This window comes from Ammospiza nelsoni, chromosome 20, assembly GCF_027579445.1.
Source record: "Ammospiza nelsoni isolate bAmmNel1 chromosome 20, bAmmNel1.pri, whole genome shotgun sequence".
Lineage (NCBI taxonomy): Eukaryota > Metazoa > Chordata > Aves > Passeriformes > Passerellidae > Ammospiza > Ammospiza nelsoni.
This window is the reverse complement of record NC_080652.1, coordinates 10447139-10466750: the sequence shown is the minus strand read 5'-3', so window position 1 is coordinate 10466750 and position 19612 is coordinate 10447139. Positions and strand designations below refer to the sequence as shown.

General features: G+C 57.1%; 2 protein-coding genes across 2 annotated transcripts in view; one reads left to right on the top strand and one right to left on the bottom strand.

Moving 5' to 3' along the window:
• Window positions 1–2681: 2681 nt before the first annotated feature.
• On the top strand, window positions 2682–18828 carry LHX6 (LIM homeobox 6). Its single transcript, XM_059486548.1, has 9 exons — window positions 2682–2841; window positions 3123–3305; window positions 3382–3503; window positions 8826–9046; window positions 11320–11420; window positions 11524–11619; window positions 12794–12968; window positions 13496–13599; window positions 15217–18828. Exons 1-9 carry the CDS (start codon window positions 2737–2739, stop codon window positions 15235–15237), a joined length of 1128 nt encoding a protein of 375 aa, XP_059342531.1. The 5' UTR covers window positions 2682–2736; the 3' UTR covers window positions 15238–18828.
• MORN5 (MORN repeat containing 5) overlaps window positions 18068–19612 on the bottom strand; it is a 14787-nt gene continuing 13242 nt past the window's right edge. The window contains exons 5-6 of the mRNA XM_059486549.1: window positions 19400–19514; window positions 18068–18175 (exon numbers count right to left, since the gene is read on the bottom strand). Coding sequence (XP_059342532.1) covers window positions 19420–19514 — 95 coding nt within the window. The 3' untranslated portion in view covers window positions 18068–18175; window positions 19400–19419. The remainder of the gene's footprint in view (window positions 18176–19399; window positions 19515–19612) is intronic.

Below are 19612 nucleotides of genomic sequence, written 5' to 3'. Positions count from 1 at the left end.
TACAATTTGTTGAAATTCTTACAGCTCTAAATAAACATTTAAAATGCATGTTTTCCTCCAGGAAAGCTGAGGGTGGCAAGCAGGAAGTGAGTGAGGGTGGTAAATGCTTGGCATCAGCCGAAAGTCCACTGACAGAACCCGGGTACAATAGCATCAGTCTTTTTTTTTTTAATTATTTCTGTGCCCTGCCGTGGTTGCTAACAGAAGTGCCTTGTGTGTCTGGCCAGGCTCAGACCTGGGGGAGCTTTATTGCAGGTCGGTGCTTGTGCTGGTCACTGCTGCTGCTGCCTGCACTCCCCAGGGCCCAGAGCTCCTCACCCTGGAGCTGGGAGGAGGGAAATGCTCAGAAATGTTTTTTTTTTTCATGAGCATCAACCCTGGGACTTTGCATTAGACCATCGTGGAAGAGATTTGAAGAGCGCCGGGGAGGCGGCATCGCTGGAGCCGTGAGTAGGGAGGGTGGCAGCTGGTGGTGGGAAGGGGAGCTGGGCTTGGTGCCTGGCTCCTGTGCAGGGGAATTGGGCAGTTCTCACCTCCAGACTGCCCCCCTGTCCTCTGAGGGAGCTCCTTGCTTCCCCTGGATTTCCAGCAAGCCCTTGGGAGCAAGGTGGGTTACTGAGGGTGATGTTCTCCATGACCACAGTGTGGGTTTTTCCCTGGTGTTTGAACCATTCTGCCTATGGTGACAGTCCCTCACTTGCGACAGGCATGGAATCTTCACTCTGGGAGCACAGAACATTCCCAACCCCAAATTCTGTGGTTCTGGCCGAGCTGCTGCTTGACACGCTGCCACCTTGCTGCCTGTACAAACTCCAGGGCTGGAGGAGGGAGCACAGGGGGGTAAGGACAGGGATGGACTCGGGGCTGATACCTGTTAGCTGCAGTGCTTTGTGTTCCAGCCACTGCCCAGGCCCTCTTCCTGGTGCAGGATGCTCGTGTGAGATCTGTCTGCTCTCAGCAGGCAGTGAGAGCAGGACACCGACCCTGCAGAGCCAAGACTGACTCCCAGGGCTGGAGAAGGGCAGGAGCAGGGCTGGAGTCACCCCATTGCTGAGCCTGCTCTGGCTTTGCAGGGCTGAGAGCTGTGTGTGTAATCGTGAGAGCAGTGCAAGCATCTGCTTGGCTGTGTGGTGCTGGCCCGCGGTGCTGAGCCATGGCTGCCAAGCCCAGCATCGCTCTGGGGACACAAACAAACCCCACACGGCCCTGCCTCGGCCGCTGCTGCGTGGGGGGACAGACAGCGTTCGTGGCTGTGTCCATGAACACTCCTATGTGTTTCTCCTGGAGCAGCCAGAGCTAATTCAGACCCCACCAGTGAGAACGAAGGGTTTGAATTGTCCTTTCTCAGCATCTCGCCTCTGCACTCGTCCGTGTCCCCCCGCACTCGGCCTCTGTGGAGCCGGGGACAGGGGAGGACGAGCTGGCAGGCCTTGGGTTCCGTTTCCTGGGGGTTTCTCGGGCTTTCCTGCAACCTCGATGTTTAAACCTAATGCCTTGTATTTATTCTGAAATGGCTTTCATCTGATTTCCCTCTCGGTTAACAATTTAGCTGTCACAATCAATAACGGCGAGGATCCATCCCCGGCCGCCGTCAGCTCACGTTACCGTCCTGCAATTACCCGGCGGTGGCACCGCTGCCGGGGCTTTGCCGGGGAATTATCAGGTTACTAATGAAGCCCGGGCAGCGGCGGGCGGCCAGACGCCGCGGCGGTGGGCGCGATCCCCGCTGCCGCGATCCGAGGGGGGCAGCGGGGCCGGCTCGGACCGTGCGCCCCGTCGGGGCGGGCAGCGGCGGGGGAGGACCGGGACGGGCCGGACCGGGCTCGGGCTGCCCCCTCCCCTCCCCGCCGCGCCCGCGGGCGGTGCCGCCGCCGGTGCCGGTGCTGCCGCCGCAGGTAGCGGGGCCCGGCGGGGCGGGCGGCCCCCGGGGCGCGGCGGGGGGGCGCCGTTTCCTGCCCGGCCCGCGGCCGCCCCCGGCGGGGGAGCGGGGCCGGCGCGGTTCCCCGCCCGGCTCCCCGCCCTTCCTGCCGCGGCCGCGGGACGCGCCGCCCGCGGGCACGGAGCGCGGCGGCGGCGGGCGGAGCGGGGCGCGCCCGCCCCATGCACCGGAGCCATGGGGGCGGGCAGCCCCGGGGCCCTGGCCGCCGCGCCCCGGCCGGCGCCCAGGCGGGCAAGGTGAGCGCTGCCGCCGCCGCCGCTGCCGTCGGGGCCGGGAGCGGGGCCGGAGCGGGGCCGGGCTCCCCGCGGCGGCCGGTACCGGGGCTGGGGCCGGGCCGGGGCCGGGGCCGCTCGCCGCCTCCCGCGCCAGAGGGGTGGATTTTTCCATCCCGGCGTTTTCTGGGGCGTTTTGTGCTCGGCGGAGGGAGAGGGGGAAGAATTTCGATTTTTAATTACTACCATTAAAAAAATCAAATTTGCAATTCTTTGGGTGGCCTGATGGATTCCCTGATTGACAGCCGGAATTGACACTCTGGTACCTCTTATCTCGGGCATTTACGGCAATTTCTAATTGCAGGTAGTTTGGGGGGTTTTTCAGCGCCTTGGCTCGCATGGGAACCGAGCGATTACTTCAAGAGGCCCGGGTTAAGTGCAGGCAGGGGGAGAATTCAATCCACATTCAAATTGCTTCATTAAAGAGACGCAGCTTTTGTTGCAAAGGATTTAAATGGCCACTAGAAAGTTCTTATTTATTGTTTTGAGGCGGTTTATATAGGGTGCCCCGCGCTCGCCCGGCGCATGGAGCCGCAGCCTCCCTCTCCCGCTCTCTCCATCAAGGTGATGCCGCCGGAGCCGCTGCCCAAGGGGAGCTCCCGCTGTCTGGACCCGCACTCCCGAGCCATGGTAAGTGGGGCCGGGGCTTGCGGGTTCGGGCCGGGAATGCGGGGCCGCGCCGGGCCGGGGGTGCCGGGAGCTGCGGGGACCCGGCGGGATCCGCTGGGCCGGGGGCTGCGGGGACGCGCGGACCGGGGATTTCGGGGTCCCGCCGGGGATGTCGGGGGTTTGTGCGAACCCGCCGGGCCGGGGATGCCGAGGAGTGCGGGGACCCGGCGGGACGCTGCGCTTCGGTGCCGCGGGGAGCGGCGGGGCCCCGGCTGACGGCCCCGCCGCGGCTCTGCCCGCAGTCGCAGCCCGACGGGGAGCCTCTGCCTGGAGCCCTGGAGAAGGAGGACGCCCGCTCAGCGCCCAGCACCCCTTCCACGCCGTCCGTCTGCTCCCCGCCATCCTCCTCCTCCTCCACGCCGTCGGCCGGCAAAAACGTCTGCTCCAGCTGCGGGCTGGAGATCCTCGACCGGTACCTGCTGAAGGTGAGCGGGGCGGAGGGCGGCGGGGGCGGCGGGGGGCGGCGGGTGGCCCCGGGTCTCAGCCCCTGCTCTGCCGCAGGTGAACAACCTCATCTGGCACGTCCGGTGCCTGGAGTGCTCCGTGTGCCGCACTTCGCTGCGCCAGCAGCATAGCTGCTACATCAAGAACAAGGAGATCTTCTGCAAGATGGACTACTTCAGGTAGGGGCCGCGCCGGGGCCGCTCGGGGGGCTCAGCCCTCGCCGGCTGCCGCGGGCTCGGGGCCGCTCGGGCGCTGCCGGGGGAAGGTTTGGGAAACCCGCCGGGCTCTCTGCAGCAGCCGGGTGGGAGGTGAGCCTCGGGAAACGGGGAGGAAAGAAGGAAGGGAGTTTGGGGTGCAGCTGCACAAGCGGCCGGAGGGATCGCTGCCCTCTGGCCGGGCTGTGCGGGCCGCCCCGAGTCCCCGCTCCTCCCGGCCCGGCGGCCGCAGCGTCCGGCTCCTGCCAGAGGGGAAAAGGGGCTCGAACGGCCTCGTCCCGGCTCCTGCCGGAGGGGAAATCGGCGCTGCCAGCCTGCGGTGCCCAGCGGCTCTCGGGGAGCCCTGTCAGCGCTGTGGGCCCGCAGTGGCCGGACGGAGCGCGTTACGGAACGGAAACGAACGGCGGCGGCAGCTGCGGCCGGCGGGGCTCGGTCCGGACCCGCACACCCGGGACAGCCTGTCCCGCAGGGAGGGTGTTCTGGTTTCGACAGGCTTTCTGTTCTAAACCTTAAACCACTAATTTTCCCTCAGTTTGACTCGCACGAGGGGTCTGAGTATTTTGAGCTCCTCGCCGGGGTTTAACTAAACATTGGAACCCCCGCTCTGATTTTCCCCATCCTGCCAGGATGAGGGAATGCTGTTTGACCCGGGAGGAAGGGGAATGGCGGGCAGGAAATGGGAATGACCCCGGCGGGGCGCGGGGGGCTCGGAGCATCCTCCGGCAGCGGCGGAGCTCGGGGCTGCCCCGACAGCGGGCAGGGAGCGCGGGGAGCACCCCAGAGATTCCCCCGGTGTTTTTTGTTAAAGGCTCTGCGATTGCCCGATTTTCCGCAGCTCAGCCCCTGCCCTCGCCGGGCTCGGTGCGGCGCCGCCGGGAGTGCGGGGCTCGGAGAACCGGGTCAGTCCCGAGGCTGCGGCGCTCTGCATCCTGCCCTGGGATGGGTTTCGTTGTTGTTTATTACTATTATTGTTGTTATTATTGTTATTATTTTCAAACCGCAATTTTCGGTGATTTCAGAGAAATTTTCCCCACTCAGCAGAGAAAGGCACAAGGGGGTCCCGGGGCCGCGGTGCTGTTTTGGAGCACTTTGAGCGTTTTCATTCATTTATCGCCGTTCTGGTGCCGCTCGTGTTTGGTTTCTTTTTCGTTTGTTTTTGAGAGCGTACCTTTCCAAAGGCGGTTTTAAAGTAGCGCCGGTATCTCGAAATGACCTTTGAGCAAATACGGCAAATAATAATGTTAAAATAAATCAGTTTTGCGATTTCTCCCGTCCAAGAAGCTCCGAGCCCCTTCCCCGTCGGGAGCAGCGAGGCTCTGCCCGCCGGTACCGGCGGGGCCAAGGGAAATAAAACGAAAATCGCGGAAGCCGCGGCAGGACGCTCCCGGTTCCTGCGGCACCCGTTCGGGGGGCGCGGGGGCTCCCAGCCCGCGCTCCGCACTCGCCTTTTGCACAGAAATGTGGGGGTTTGGAGAGATTTTAAAATTTTATTTTGATGAATCTCTGAGCGGCGGCGGCGCTGGGAGCCCGGCGGGTGCGGAGCTGCCTCGGTGCCCCCGAGCCCGCGGGGATCGCTGCGGCTCCTCCGAACCCGGGCCGGCCCCGCCGCGGTGCTCGGGGGGGTGGGCGGGGGTCGCTCCCGCCGCCCCCGCGGCTGAACCCGCCGGGCTGAGCCCCCGCCGCCGGTGCCGTGAGCGGCCGGGAGCCGCTGGGCACGGCTGGGATCCCTCCCGAGCGCTGGGATCCCTCCCGCTGCCCCGGCACACTCGCCCCGTGCCCCTTCCCCCGGCCCCCTCCTGCAGCCACCCAGCCCCGGCAGCATCCTGGCTGGCATCTTGCTGACTGCAGCCGGTGGAACCTGGTGCGTGGTATGGGCGGCTAAACCTGATCCTCGGGATGGGTTTTGAAAATTTTATTTATTATTTGAGGCAGATTAAATGTGTGGGGGTTTTTTTTAAAGCAAAGGAGAAACCCCATCCTGTGGCGTGCGGTCCCTGGAGCCGAGGCAGAGGGAAGGGCAGTGAGATGCTCTGCACAGGTCGCAGGGATGCTCTGCATTCCTCTGAGGACGCTGAGGATGAAGGCTGTCAGGCACGGGCTGTCATGTCACAGCCCCGCTGCCCACGGGGAGTGTGCTTAGGCCTGCTCTGTGCCAGTGTCCCTTCTCTGTCCCCGTGAGGGGCTCTGTAGGTGCTGGCTCTGCCGTGACTCCGTGTCTTCGTGTGCATTTTTAAGCAAATGCTGCTGTTTCCTGTGTCTTGTCAAATAATTACATTTGGCATCTGAGGCTCCAGCGCTCCAAGGAGAACCAAATTAGAATTGGAGCTCATTGAGCAGAACACTGTGTTCCCAGCCATGCAAGGGCTGCTCACAGCCAAGCTCCCAGGGCTCCAGTTGTCCAGAGCGTGATCCTGGTGTGATTCCTGCTGTGCCCTCGGTGGGCAGGCTGCAGGAATGTGACCCTGGGGTCCCTGGCCTGGCTGTGGCTCAGGTGGCCTTCATCCAGAGGCTGTGTCCCTCCAGGATGATGCTCCAGCTCGGGCATTGCAGTGGCACAGCGTGAAGGTCCTCGCTGAGGCACGGCTGCTGCTCTGCTGAGGGCCTGGGCAGATGTGAGCTGCAGCTGGCTCTGAGGGCTGTGCCAGAGGCTTCCTAAGGAGGGGACAGGACCAGGAGGGGACAGGGATGTTTGAGCTTGCGTGGCCCTGGGGCTGGGTGCTCCTTGCCCTGTTCCCACAGGCAGGGATGGACAGGAGGGCTGGGGGAGCTGTGGCACCTGGGGAGAAGCGGCGTGGGAGAGACAGGATGCACCAGGGGCATCCTCCCGCCCCTGCTCTTCCTGCGCCCCAGATGATGCGGCCGCCCCTGGGGGAGGTGGGATGAGTCTTCCTGGATGAGTCTTCCTGGGATGAGTCTCTCTGGATGAGTCTTTCCTGGTTGCTGTCAGTTTCTGTCTCCCAGAGTTAACCTTTGGGATGAGCATCTGCTCACTTGACCACAAACCATGCACGCAGGGCGTGAGCCCACGGCTGTGGTAGCATTTGGTAATGCTGCAGTTTGTGCCACAGTTCTGGGCTTGGACAAATCTTCTGGCTCTGTGTGTCTTGCTACAGTGTGGCCCTGTCCCCATGCCCATCCCTGTCCCTGCCAGGCAGGTGGCAGGAGTCCTGTGAAGCCCCTTTCCTGGGGCTCTTTGGGCTCTCACCGCCCTGTAAGCTCAGTGAGCTAAACCCTGTGTTGTGTTTGAGCTGTAATTTGCAGTGCTGATGGTCGGGGCAGAATTCTTGCAGGCATTTCTCTCCCCGTTGCTGTGTCCCTGGCAGTGGTGGTCCCTCAGTGCCAGCTCTGAGGGGTGACAGTGGGTGCTGGTGCTGCCCCAGCCCTGGCTGTGCTGCTGCAGCGGTGCCACAGACACAGGGAGCTGGCCGGGAGCCGCAGGCGCAGTGACAGTGCTGCTGCTGCTGCTGCAGGCTCTGCAGCCCCGTGCCCGCCTGTGCTGAGCCTCAGCCTCTCTGCAGGCTCTGCTCATGGCGTGGCCCTGCAGGGACAGGGACAGGGACAGGGGCATCAGCCTCTGCCTGTGCTGCTGCCACGGCCATCCGAGCGCCTTTCAGCAAACCCTGCCCAAATCCCTGGGCCCTGCTGCCAGCCTGGGGGTCCTGCCCGCTCCTCAGGAGATGCCTGGGTGTCTCCCCAGTGCCCAGCTGATGTGGGACAGGGCTGTGTCACCTTTTCTGAGTGGTGCCTCAGTTTCCCCCGGCCGTGCTGTGCTCCCCTGGCTGGGGCTGGAGCGGGGAGCGGCGATCACCACGTGCCATTAGCTCTGTGTGCCTGCCCCTCGCCTGATACTGCTCAGCAAGTACCACTGTTTACATAGCACATTGTTCAAAGTAATTCAATTTACAGGAATGATCTTTATTTCTAAATAAAAAATTAATACAGTTCTTTTGTTTGTGCGTTTATATAAACGAGCTGGCACAAAGTCAGTTTACAATGTTCCCATCTGAAGTAAATTAGTGAAGTCTCTTAGCTAAGTCTCTGTATAATTTCAGCACAGAAATGTCCTCTTTTTTTTTTTCTTCTTTTTGGTCAGCTATGGTCAGGCTGAAAAATTTAGACCCTTCTTTTCCTCCCAAATAGTTTTGCTATTAGTAATCCAGCACAGGACAGTATTTCCACATCTTGCTGGGCCCATGGTGGGCAGCAGTTCCTCGGTGTGGGGTCGGGCAGGGGCAGCACACTGGCCCTGGTGGCCTGGCCTGGGTCTGTGTGCAGAGCTTGGGGCTGCTCTGGCCTCTGAACCGAAGGGTTTGTGCTGTGGGGTCTCTCCTGTCGCTTGCTGTGGTCGTTCTTGTCGGTGTTTTGTGCCTGCACTGGGAGATGCTGGAGCTGCCCGGGCAGGTCTGGCAGTGGCTCTGCTTCCCACTGTGGTGAGGGGCTGGCAGGAGCCCTCGGGAGCCTGAGGTGACAGTGACAGTGCTGGGGCTGTGTGGGGAAGTGCACTGACTGTGTTGGAGCCAATACCACCTCTGGGGTGGCAGAGGAGATGCTCCCGTCTCTCCTGATGCTCTCACTGCTGTTCATTGCATTTCTTATTTTAAGCAGCAGCAGTACTGAAATACAGAAATTGAACCTGGCACCTCATGTCAGACACTGACCTGGGGGTTCAGGCCATGGGGGCCACATCTGCTGCTCCCTGTGAATCACCTGCCTTGACCATCAGCATCCTGACAGGAATGGGGGTTTTCAGACAATCACCTGGTGAGAGGATCCTGGCTGTCTTGTTGCCTCTTGACTGTGCTGAGCTACCTTCCAGCACAGCTCACTCCAGCACAGTCATCATCCTCTCACAGTGAGGAGACCTCCTCCACGGGGGAAAAAGCAGATGTGTGTGCCTGTACGTGTGAGGAGAACACACATGGTTTGATTTATGGCAGCGGGAGAGAACCCGCTCTGACACAGTTTCCATCCCAGTGTCACACTGGCTGTTATCAAAATAAAAAACCCGCGGGCTGGGAAGCTGATTCACAGGGCTGCAGCAAGTTACACCCACTGCTGCCCATGCTGCCCACCCTGCTGCCCATGCTGCCCACACTGCTGCCCATGCTGCCCACCCTGCCACGGCACGGGCACCGCTGGGGCGGCCCCGCTGCATCTCTGCATGCACGGGTGCTGTGGGAATTGGGGTGAATAACGGGGTTGGCAGGAGCACCTGCACCCTGGCATGGTGCTGCTGCCCTTCCCCTGCCCTCCGTCCGTGCCCTCACCCGTCTGTTCTCCCCGCAGCCGGTTCGGTACCAAGTGTGCCCGCTGTGGCAGGCAGATCTACGCCAGCGACTGGGTGCGGCGGGCGCGGGGCAATGCCTACCACCTGGCCTGCTTCGCCTGCTTCTCCTGCAAGAGGCAGCTCTCCACGGGCGAGGAGTTCGGCCTGGTGGAGGAGAAGGTGCTGTGCCGGATCCACTACGACACCATGATCGAGAACCTGAAGCGCGCGGCGGAGAACGGTACGGAGCGGGACGGAGTCACTGTGCCCGTGCTCACCCTTAGCACAGGGTGCTGGGGAGGGTTCTATCGTGCCAAAAAGGGGTGATGGGTGGTCCTGGGGAGCTTGAGCACAAGGCCCTGGGCTGGCAGAGGGCTCATGGGGTGGCCAATGTGCTGGCAGCACCTGCAGTTCGTGGCAGACCTGTGTGCCCTGGGCAACGCCAGGGACAAGTGCCTGGTTGTGCACAGCCCGGAGTGCAGAGTGTGAGGAACCCTCTGGGATTTGAGGCTGTGAGTCACAAATGGAGAAGGTGGGATTGGTGATTGGACAAAACCTTCCCATCGTTTTCCACCCGCCCTGCCCATGTGGGGTTGTGCCACTCCCAGCTGGACGGCTCTGTGCCACACCCAGCTGAGCTGGTGACACCACGGTCACAGCACTGCAGCTGCTGTCCCTTCCCCAGCCTCCTGCATGGCAGTGCCCAGAGAGGTGCCCAGAGGAACAGATTTGTGGTGCTCAGGGAGGCCGGGCAGTGCCAGGGCCTGTGCTGTGGTGGGAAGGGCTTCAGCACATGGTGGGCACAGGGAGGGACACGCCATGGCCGGCCCATGCAGCATGTGGAAACCATTAACAACCTGACAGGAAAATAATATGGTTCAGTTTACTGTGTTTGAGAAAGAGGATGGAAACAGAGTGCCCAGTTGGGCTGGGAAGGAGGGTCCTGGTTCAGGACGTGGCTTGTGACGTGTTGGTCCATCTGGTCAGCTGCTGTGGGGTGTGAGGGAGGTGATGGGGAGCAAGGATGGAGGGGGAGAAGCCACGTGTCCTGGGGGAGCAGAATGCTGTGAGGACAGCAGGGTCTGGCACCGGGGAGTCCTGCAGAGCTGCTGGGATGCTGGATGTGCTGCTGCTGCTGCTGCTCAGAACAACCTGCTGGTGTGGGCTGAGCACCAGTGTTGGGCAGAGCTGGGGCACCTGGTGAGTGTCAGGTGTCACTACCTGTGTCCAAGGGGTTTTGAGAAGGGGGTGGGATCACTTTGGAGAGCTGCAGTTGCTGTGGAGTTGCAGGGCCACACTCCCCCCTCCAGTAATTACCCAGCAATTTCTTCTGCACATGAGGTTTTACATACAAGAAAAATAAACAGATGTTGCTGAAGTCAGAGTCCCATTCATCATCCGAAAAGAACAAGTCAAACTATATGAGAAAGTCCTTCAACTCCAGCCAAGACAATCACAGCCTGGTCCAGCTCGTGCAGGAGCATCCTGGGAGCGGGGCGAGCCCAGCCCTGCTTGCTGCCCTCCCCCACCATCCCTGCTGCCCCTCCCTCAGGGGGGCTTCACCCTCAGTGCCCCTGCAGCCAGGCTGGCACGGGCTGCAGCAGGGCCCTGTGAGGAACCAGACTCTGGGCACCTCCCTGGGGCTGCACGGCAGTGAGAGCACGGCTGGGCTCACCCTGACACGGGGCTGGGCAAGGGGGAGGTCACTGTCCCCCTGGAGTGTCCCCCTGGAGCATCCCCTTAGTGTGGCTGCTGCTCATGCTTGGCCACCCCAAGGCCCTGGGGACGGTGCTGCTCCTGCTGCTGCTCTGGGACCCAGGAGGAAGAGGAAGGTCAAGGTGCTGGGACAGTTTGGGGCTGGGGAAAGGAGCAAGGAGCCCATTGAGATGCTCTGAGCAAATTGAAGGAGTGATGGAGGCAGCGCCCACGAGGGAAAACGGGGTCACAGGGGGCAGCAAGGGGCAGGAGTGATGGATGTGGGTGAGCCTGGCAGGGACAGGGTCCCTTCCCAGCCACTCCCTGGAGAATGTGGCCAAGGGGTGATTGGGAGTCAGGGCCAGAGGGACATCAGTGCTTGCCCTCACACACCACCTCGACCTCTTCCTGCTGCTGCCTCCCCTTACTCCCTGTGGCTTCCACCACTCGCTGCATTTTTCTTCATTCCACAGTAAACTCTTGGGGAATGGTTGTTTCTCCTTCCCTGTGTGTGGAGGGGCCCAGCAGCCCAGGGCAGCTCCTGGGTGGCCGTGCTGGCTCCACTCCTTCAGCTCCCACTGCAGCAGGAGGTGCTTTGGCTGTGCCAGGCTGTGGTGCCAGGGCTGTTGTCCCTCCGTTGAGGGGGTGCCCTGGGTGTCCCAGGCTGTGGTGCCAGGGCTGTTGTCCCTCCATTGAGGGGGTGCCCTGGGTGTCCCAGGCTGTGGTGCCACCAGGTGCGGTGTCCCCCAGAGCAGCAGCTGCTGCAGGTGGTGGGGCAGGCAGGCTCTGCCCTGTGCCTCAGAGGGTTCTCTCCTGCAGGCAATGGGATCACGCTGGAGGGGGCTGTGCCCTCGGAGCAGGACAGCCAGCCCAAGCCAGCCAAGAGAGCCCGCACCTCCTTCACGGCCGAGCAGCTGCAGGTGAGGCGGGAGGGCCGGGGGGCTGCGGGGCCGGGGGGCTGCGGGGCCGGGGCTCCCCAGCCTCCCCCGAGCTCTGCTCTCCTCTCCTCTCCTCTCCCCGCAGGTGATGCAGGCACAGTTCGCTCAGGACAACAACCCCGACGCACAAACGCTGCAGAAGCTGGCGGACATGACGGGGCTGAGCCGCAGAGTCATTCAGGTGAGGCAGGGCATGGGCAGGCAGGGCAGGCAGGGACAGCAGGGCTGGCCACCATGGGCAGGCAGGAGCACCTGGGGGCTGGCACCAGCCAGGGTCACACTCACAGCCCCAGGCTCCTCAGCATCCATCCAGCACTCCGAGCTGCCTCCCCGGTGCCAGCTCTGCTCCCACAGCAGTGCCAGTGCCGTCCCTGCTCTATCTCGCTCGTGGGTTTTCTATTTGTTTTTCCCTCTTATGATGCAATGAATCAAAGCCCCAACAGCCCCAGCCATGCACAGTAAATCACTGGGTGGAAAAGCTGCTGCTAGCAGCAGGTCCTGGAGCTGAGCTCTGTCCCAGCCACTGCCAGGTGTGTGGGAGCTCCCCCGGCAGCCGCCCCTGCCACAGAGGCAGAGTCAGGGATCATTGGCATGGAGAAGTTGAAAGAAAAAGGAATTTTGCAGCTCCAGGGGACAGTGTGGCAGGGAAGCTCCCACCCTGATGCGGGAGGGAAGGGCAGGTGGTGTTGTAGGGACTGAGAAGTGTCCCCTCTGCAGCTCCCACACAGCCCAGCTCTGCCTCTTGGTGACGTTTGTACTCATCACTGTAAGGTTCTGCACACACACTTTCTGCATACAATAAAAACATGAGTGGTTGAAATAAATTTGGGGCTTTCATCCGAGATTGTTTTGCCAATGACACTTTTAAATTTTGCATGTGAAAATCTGGCTTGAGCCTCTGTTATTGAGATTCTTCATTTAGCAAAGATCAAGCAGGCTGCACGCTGGGTGATTTTTTATGTGGATGTTTTTTAAAGGCACTTTGAACAGGAAACAATTTGTCAAATGCTTAGACTGTTTCCTTCTCTATGGTCCAGGGTGCCCTGCCTTGGAGAGCTGATCTTCACTCAGTCTTGGAGAAGGTTTTTACTCACAGCTATCTTTCAGAAATTAAAGCATAAGAAACAGATCACCTCTTAAGCATAAAAACCCTTTCCATACACGTTTTAACTCTAGGATGCAATTCCCAAACTACTCCTTTAATTAGAAGCAGTGAGATATGATCAGAAATCTCATACCTGCTGTTCATCCCTTTTGTAAAAACTTGGAAGAAACACCCATCCAAGGCCAGGATGGTGAAGGATTTTAACCCAGCTGTCTCTCAGCTGTCACAGCGCTCGCTGCTCTCTTTTCAGGTTTGGTTTCAAAACTGCAGAGCCCGCCATAAAAAACACACCCCGCAGCACACGGTGCCGCCCTCGGGAGCGCCCCCGTCCCGCATCCCCTCCTCGCTGTCCGATGACATCCACTACTCGCCCTTCAGCAGCCCCGAGCGGGCCCGGATGGTGACGCTGCACGGATACATCGAAAGTGAGGGATGGCAGGGCTGGGGCTGGGCTGGGGCTGGGCTGGGGCCGTGCCAAAACCCTCCCGGTGCTGCGGGTGCGGGGATGGTGCCCCTGCTGCTGCTCCTCCTCGTGTCTGATCAGCTTTGCCCTTGGGATTTGGGCTTCACTGCCTGGTCCTCGGCCCTCCTGTGCTCTCTGTGTCAGGGAGAAGAGCTGTGGGTGTGCCCTGTGGGGCTCGGTGGTCTCCTTCCTGCTCAGGACAGCAGAGTTGCATTCTCTGTTCCGAGCGAAATGATTTGAGTGATGATTTGTGAGTGATGGGCAGCTTTGGTCATGCCTGGACAGAGGTTTTGGCTCTGTGGCTCTTGTGAGGCTTCTCCCCACAGGGTCAGGGCTGTGCCCCAGCCCCGCCTGCTCCCCCGTGTCCCGGTGGGACTGGCTGTGCTGTGGCCTGTGGGCTGTATTGCTGTGGGTTCTGCTGCTGTGGGCTCTGGGCTCTGGGCTGTGTTGTTTGCAGTAACAGAGGCTGAAGCCCCTTCTCATCCACAGGTCAGGTACAGTGTGGACAAGTGCACTGTAGACTTCCCTACACTGCTCCACCAGTGCACCTCAAAGCAGATATGGAAGGACCACTGTCTAATCGGGGTGAGAAGGTAAATGTAGTCCTTGCTCCAGGCTCTGGGGCCAGCCCTCGCTGTAGCAAAGATTTGTGTGTAACTTCATTGCTGTCTCCTGTCAGCATCACTGCTTCTCCATGACCTCCACAGCTGCCACCCACCCCTGTGTCTTCCCGTAGTGTTGGGGGTCCTAGATGTACCCACTGTTGGTCAAAATGGCATCACTGTGTTTTCCCTTTCACTGTTGTGACCTGCTGGGACTCTGTGCCTGCATCCACTGAGGGCTCTCACATCCTCCTGCTGGATCCTCCTGCTGGATCCTCCCTGCTTTCCCCTGCCCTGAGCTCTGCCTGCTCCGTTCCTCAGATGTCTGCATGTGTGGTCAGTGTGAGCAGCACCTGGCTGTGAACAACGGAGCAGGGGGACCTCTGGCATGTGCTAACTTCCCAGTTTTCCACGAGTTAACAAAAAAGATTAATTTCTTGTGGGTTGCAGTATTGCTTAAAAATAATAACAACTGGCTGTTACAATATCTGAAGTAGGAATGTTATTTCACAATATCTGGCCAGGAGAAAATATTGCATGTTGATATTTTTCTCTTCAGCTTTTACAGTATCTGTTCTAACACACAGCTTATTGGGGCAAGATTTCTCAAACATGCTTAGGTTTGGAAGATTTTATTTAGGACCCCAGTTTCAGTGAGTTCCTTCTGAGGGAACACTGAGCTTTGGCAACTCAGGGTGGTTTTGGCTTTTGTCTTTAATGTTAGAAGTTATCAGCACCTCTCTTTTCAGATCTCTCTTCTCAGTGCAGCAGTTCATTGAGCTCTGTTTTAATGGGCAGAAGCAGTGGCACAGCAAAGAAACTTTCTCAGTCTAAATTCTACCATTTTGTCATATGTGCCAGCAAGCTGCAGAGTTTTCAGATAATATTATACAGTCCTGTGCTGTTGTTAGGGAGGCTTCACTGCAGCAAGCAGCTCCTGATTTAAATGCAATTACTGGCTCACAGCTGTTGCAGAACAAGGTTCTCAGGACACGGAGCTGCCCCCCAACCAGATCCTTTCCTAAACAATCTCTTGCATGTTGAATTCCTGAAAACTGAAGTAGCTTTTTTTTCCCCCCACATCCAAAAATTTTTGAAAGCAGAGATAGCTGAGATCCTGGGAAAACACATTTCCATGCTGAGTGTGTGTGGGGCAGCGCCCCACTCCTCTGGGGGTGCCCAGAGCAGTGGCTGGTGAGAGCTGAGCTGTGAGCAGCCCAGCAGCTGCTTCCCCTGGACAGTGCAGTGTTGGAGGGCAGCCTGTGCTGGTCACTGAGTGAGGTGGGCACTCAGGATTGCTGGGCATGGCCTCTGTCCCTTTTGGTAGCTGCTCTATCCCAGCACAGATGAATGAAGTGCTGTTTTTGGGGTGCTGCCTGGTTGTGTTTGGTTCTGCAGCCGAAGGTGTCTCCTGTCACCTCCCACCTGGGCTCCTCGGTGGTGACTCCTTCCCCAGGCAGGGCTGGCAGCTCCTGGGCATGGGGCACATCCAGAGAGGGTTTTCCCTCTGAGAGGAGGTGGCTGCCCCAGCAAAGCCTGTTCTGCTGCTCCCTGCAGCACTCGGCCGTGGCCAGGGCTGTGCTGCTGACACTCCCCTTCTCCCCCCAGGTCATCCTCTTCCAGTACTGACTGCGAGGACTCTTCCTCAGCTGCCCCTGAGCCGCTGGCAGCGCCCGGCCCCGCGGGAGCAGCTCAGCCCCAGCACTCTCAGCTCCTCCATTGAGCAGCACCTCGCGCCCGCTCCGACTCCTCCAGCGACACTCTGTGTATGTGTGTGTTGAGTGCACAGTCACATTTTACACTTGTTTCTTGTGGACTTGTAGAATGACCGTGAGTCTCTCCAAGGCAGTGCCAGACACAGTCAAAACTGGTGACTCTGCTGTGCTTGCAAGTCTTGCTCCCAAACCCACGGGATACGAACAGCCCGGAACACGCCGAGTCTCAGGGCGGTCGATGATCGCCTCTGGACACAAAGGAAGGAGGAATTTTCGTGGTTTGGCCTGATTCTCTTCTTGCACCAGTGAAGCAGTTCCTGGACATCCCTCCTTCTTTCCACTCGCTTGTGTGAAATCCGAAATTGGCTTTTTGGCTCAGCAACTCGATGTATAGACAGACCTGCCTGAGCCAAACTCGCAGGTAGCTGAGACTCCAATGAGTGGAAAACATGATGCCAGCTGGAAATAGGCAGTTTTTCTTCCTCCTCAAAGTGCTTTAGAATCACATGTCCTTTGATCACTCAAAGGTAAGTAAATCTTAGTGTTTTTTCCCCCCGTTTTATAGGAGGGGAAGCAGAGATGTCCTAAACTGAGAGGAACCATGAGGGTTGGTGGCAGAGCCAGGTTTAGCACCCTGAAGTTTTTGATTGCTGACTTGTTCTTAGAACACTGAATATCTCTCTCCTCTCACAGCCATCTGCCAATTTTTTTTTTTAAGTTTTTTACTCTTGTTCTTTATTAACAAGCTACTTTATTTCCTTGGAGTCATATTGGATCACAAATGGGTGATTTCAGAATGTACCTACAGAAAACTCTCAGACAATCCATACTCTGGGACTGGGAAATGCTCAATGGAAGGTGGCCATAAAGGTGTAGAAATGTTCTGCCCTGCTGTGGACTCAAGTTCAGTCAGTGGGAAGAGCTGGGTAGAAACTGGAGTTAAAAAGGTGAAAGCCACAGTAAGGCCAGCAGGAACCATCAGTAGCCAAGCGGACAGCAAGGGGATGGCATGTTCCTTAGTGTGGCAGCCTGGCTCTGATCCCCTCTGCCCCCCTGGTCTCCCTTGCTGGGGTTGGGCTGTCCCAGGCCCTGGGATGAGGGTGCATCCCAGGAGAACGGCTGGGCTCACAGGAAGTGCTCAGCACTCTGGCCCCAAGTCAGGAAAAGGACTCCGAAACCATCCCATCCTTCACTGATGGTAATAACGAAAAGTAAATGAGACCTCTGCCAGCCCTCCTCAGTTTGCACCGAGCCAAGAACAGGTCTGTAACAAAAGCTCTCTCTGCGCAAGCACATGGGTCTGTCCTGCTGTGAAGTGTCTGTGAGGCTGCTCTTCCAAGAATGTGAAAGCCTCCTCTGAGGCACAGCAGTGAGGGACGTGACTGAGCCATGCCCGAGGAGCAGGAGATGGGAATCCATCTGTTACATAACTTGTTTTTGATGGGAACTGTAGATACTCGTGTTCTCCTCTGCGGGAGATCCTGGATCAATCCAGGTGGGAGCCATCCCCAGCTCTGGGCAGCCCACACTGCACCCGTGGGGAGCCTTCTCCTGCCATGTCCCTGAGCTCTGTGTGACACCAGCAGCCAGACAGGCTGCCCTGAGCCACAGGAACGCCCTGGGAGCAGCGTGGGGAGATGGGGATGTCTGCTGAGGGGCCACTGAGATCTCTTGGCTTGGGAAGGAACTGAGTACAACACACTTTGATATTGGTTGGAGCAAATCCACACACACACACACACACACACACACACTCACACACACACACACACACACCCTCCTGTGTGTGTCTGTGTACTGAGAGTGATGGCACTACCTCGGACAGATGGGCCAGTACCTGCCAAACTGCAGCCAGCAGCTCTAGTCCCAACTCAAAGTAACATTTGAAAGGAGAGAGGGGAATTAAGTCCACAAAATGTTATTGTCACCTCCAGATGTGTGAGTGACCATTTCCAGAGTGTCACCAGTGACGACGTGCTGCCACACGCCTGCCCTGACTGGAGCCACCTCTGCAGAGGTGTTCCCCGCGGAGGGGACAGTCACCAGGTGCTCCAGGTGCTCCAGGTGCATCCTTTTTGTCCTTTTCATAGAATGAGGGAAGGCTGAGTGCTCCCCTGGCTGGCTGTTGGTGAGTGTTTGTCATCACAGGCTGAGGTGGTTGCTGTGTCAGCCCTGAGGTGCTCGTGGGGGGTCACCAGGGCCTGACTTTGTTCTCCATTTGTGCTTGCACATCCTAATGACCATTTAGTTGTGGAATTAGTGCCATAAAGGAATGGGTAGTTATTCCATTTGACACAGAAGGAGAGATTCAGGCTGCAACTTGCCCTGACATCCCACAGTCTCTGAGACTGCCACAACTGCTCTGTTGAGGGAGAAAAGGGTTTGATGTGTTTCTCCCTTCTGTCTTGGCAATGCAGTGAAAGGGAAACTATGAAATATGTATTTGCTAAATACCAACTTGATCAGAAAAGCCCCACTTGGGAATGTCCTGGATATCCAAGGGTCTGTAAGCAGTGCCATGGCAGAGCCCAGGGAATGTTGGTGTTTCTCTCCAGGGATGTGGGCTCATCACAGACTGTGCTCGGGGCACTTCCCCCCATAAGTAGCCAGGAGCAGCTTTGCTAATTCAGAAATCAGGCTCTGTTTATATTAAGCCCAAATTGTTTGCAAAAACTGGAAGCAATTCAGCTTGTGCAGTTTTAGAGCTAATTATGTGTATGGAAAATACTCAACTGTACCAAGAATGTAAGAAATCTTCTAATTTATTCAATACATTGTTTCACAACATATTTCACACTGACTGTTGCCACTGAACCAAACCTTATCTCAGGTCATTTGCATTCATCTCCTGTCTGTGGATTAAAAAAAAAAATAAAATTAAAGTCATTCTCATTTTCTTAGTTTATTCAGTAATTGCCAGATGGGTTCTGGTGCAGCAATGCAGACTCCACGCACTAAACTTTTCCAGTTGCTATTTACAAACCCTTTTGCAGACAGAATCCACTGAAGACAGCCAGGGAAAGGCTCTTCACTCCAGTTTAATGAGGTGACTAACAGAGCTCGGCTCTGGCAGTGGGATGGTTTCAGCTTTTATCTCCAGTGGTTTTTCCTGGCTCATGCTGTCAGCCCAATGCCCGAGCTAAAGGTGCTTACAGAACTCACTCGTTGGGACGGGGAGTGGGAACCAATCCTACACTACTATCAGTGATTTATCTGTAGGATGCCAACTCAACACCAGTTTTATTTCATCTGCCAATCATTTTGTTGTAGCATGTTGCAATTCTGCATGTCTTGGCTACAATGGTTAAAAAAATTTTTCTCTGAATGAGTGGACAGTCAAGACTAATATTTATTTTAAAAAAGTAAAACAAAATTGTAAGCACTTTTTGTAAAACCAATTTGTCTGTTTTGTTACATACTTTTAATGTTGTGCTTTGTAAATGTCTTATTTGTGTAATAAATAAAGTTAATGCAAGTAGAAGTGCTGGCACTTACATCCAGAAAATGATGTAATTCCATTTTATTTTATTTTTAAATACTTTCTGGCTTACTAATCAAGCAGCAACCCACCCAGTTTTCCTCTTTTATTATTTTGTTAAACTCTGGCTTCAGGAGAGTTCAACAAACGTTCGTAGTAAATGGATATAATTTCCTAGTTAGCAAACCCGTCATTAAAGAATACCTCTGGTGTACATTATTACAATGATCAATCAATATCAAAGTACTGAGCAAAAAGAGAGGAAAGGAATTCACCAGGACAGCTAACTAAAATCTGGGAAAATAATGTTGATTAAGATGGATTTGAATGACTTCAACACCGAATCCGAGGCACTCTTTTTAACAAATTGTTTTCAGGCTTAATAATGTTTATACATACTACACTGCACACCTCTCAGGAATATTATTGTGAGTACAGTCGGCTTTTTTGCCGTGGCTTTTGCTCAGCATGACTGATTAAATGATTATTTCCATTTTTCTTTGAGCTGACAAAGATGACAGAAAGATTATATTCCTGTCGAGGGAAAGGGTGAGACAAATCCACGAGGACAAATTGCATTTATTGTGCATCAGATTACCTGCTTTGCTGGAATATTGTCTAGGAGAGGCTGTGTGATGGTTTTGGTTGCTCCTCAGCTGTTAAATCCCAGGCTTTCCGGCAGGTCCGAAGGATCCATTCATGCTCATCATCGTCTGAAAGGGAGAGAAAGGAACCTTAAATATCCCTGTGCCACACTGCTCCTTGCACCCCTGGGCTCCAGTCAAACAAGCCATTTTTCCCTTGAAAAATA

What these genes read in the sequence shown, in the direction of transcription:
- LHX6 (XM_059486548.1), top strand. Translation starts at nt 2,737, where the DNA reads ATGGAGCCGCAGCCTCCCTCTCCCGCTCTCTCCATCAAGGTGATGCCG. An exon ending in TCACGGCCGAGCAGCTGCAG is followed by an intron (nt 11,421 to 11,523) that starts GTGAGGCGGGAG and finishes CTCTCCCCGCAG; the next exon opens with GTGATGCAGGCACAGTTCGC. An exon ending in TGAGCCGCAGAGTCATTCAG is followed by an intron (nt 11,620 to 12,793) that starts GTGAGGCAGGGC and finishes CTCTCTTTTCAG; the next exon opens with GTTTGGTTTCAAAACTGCAG.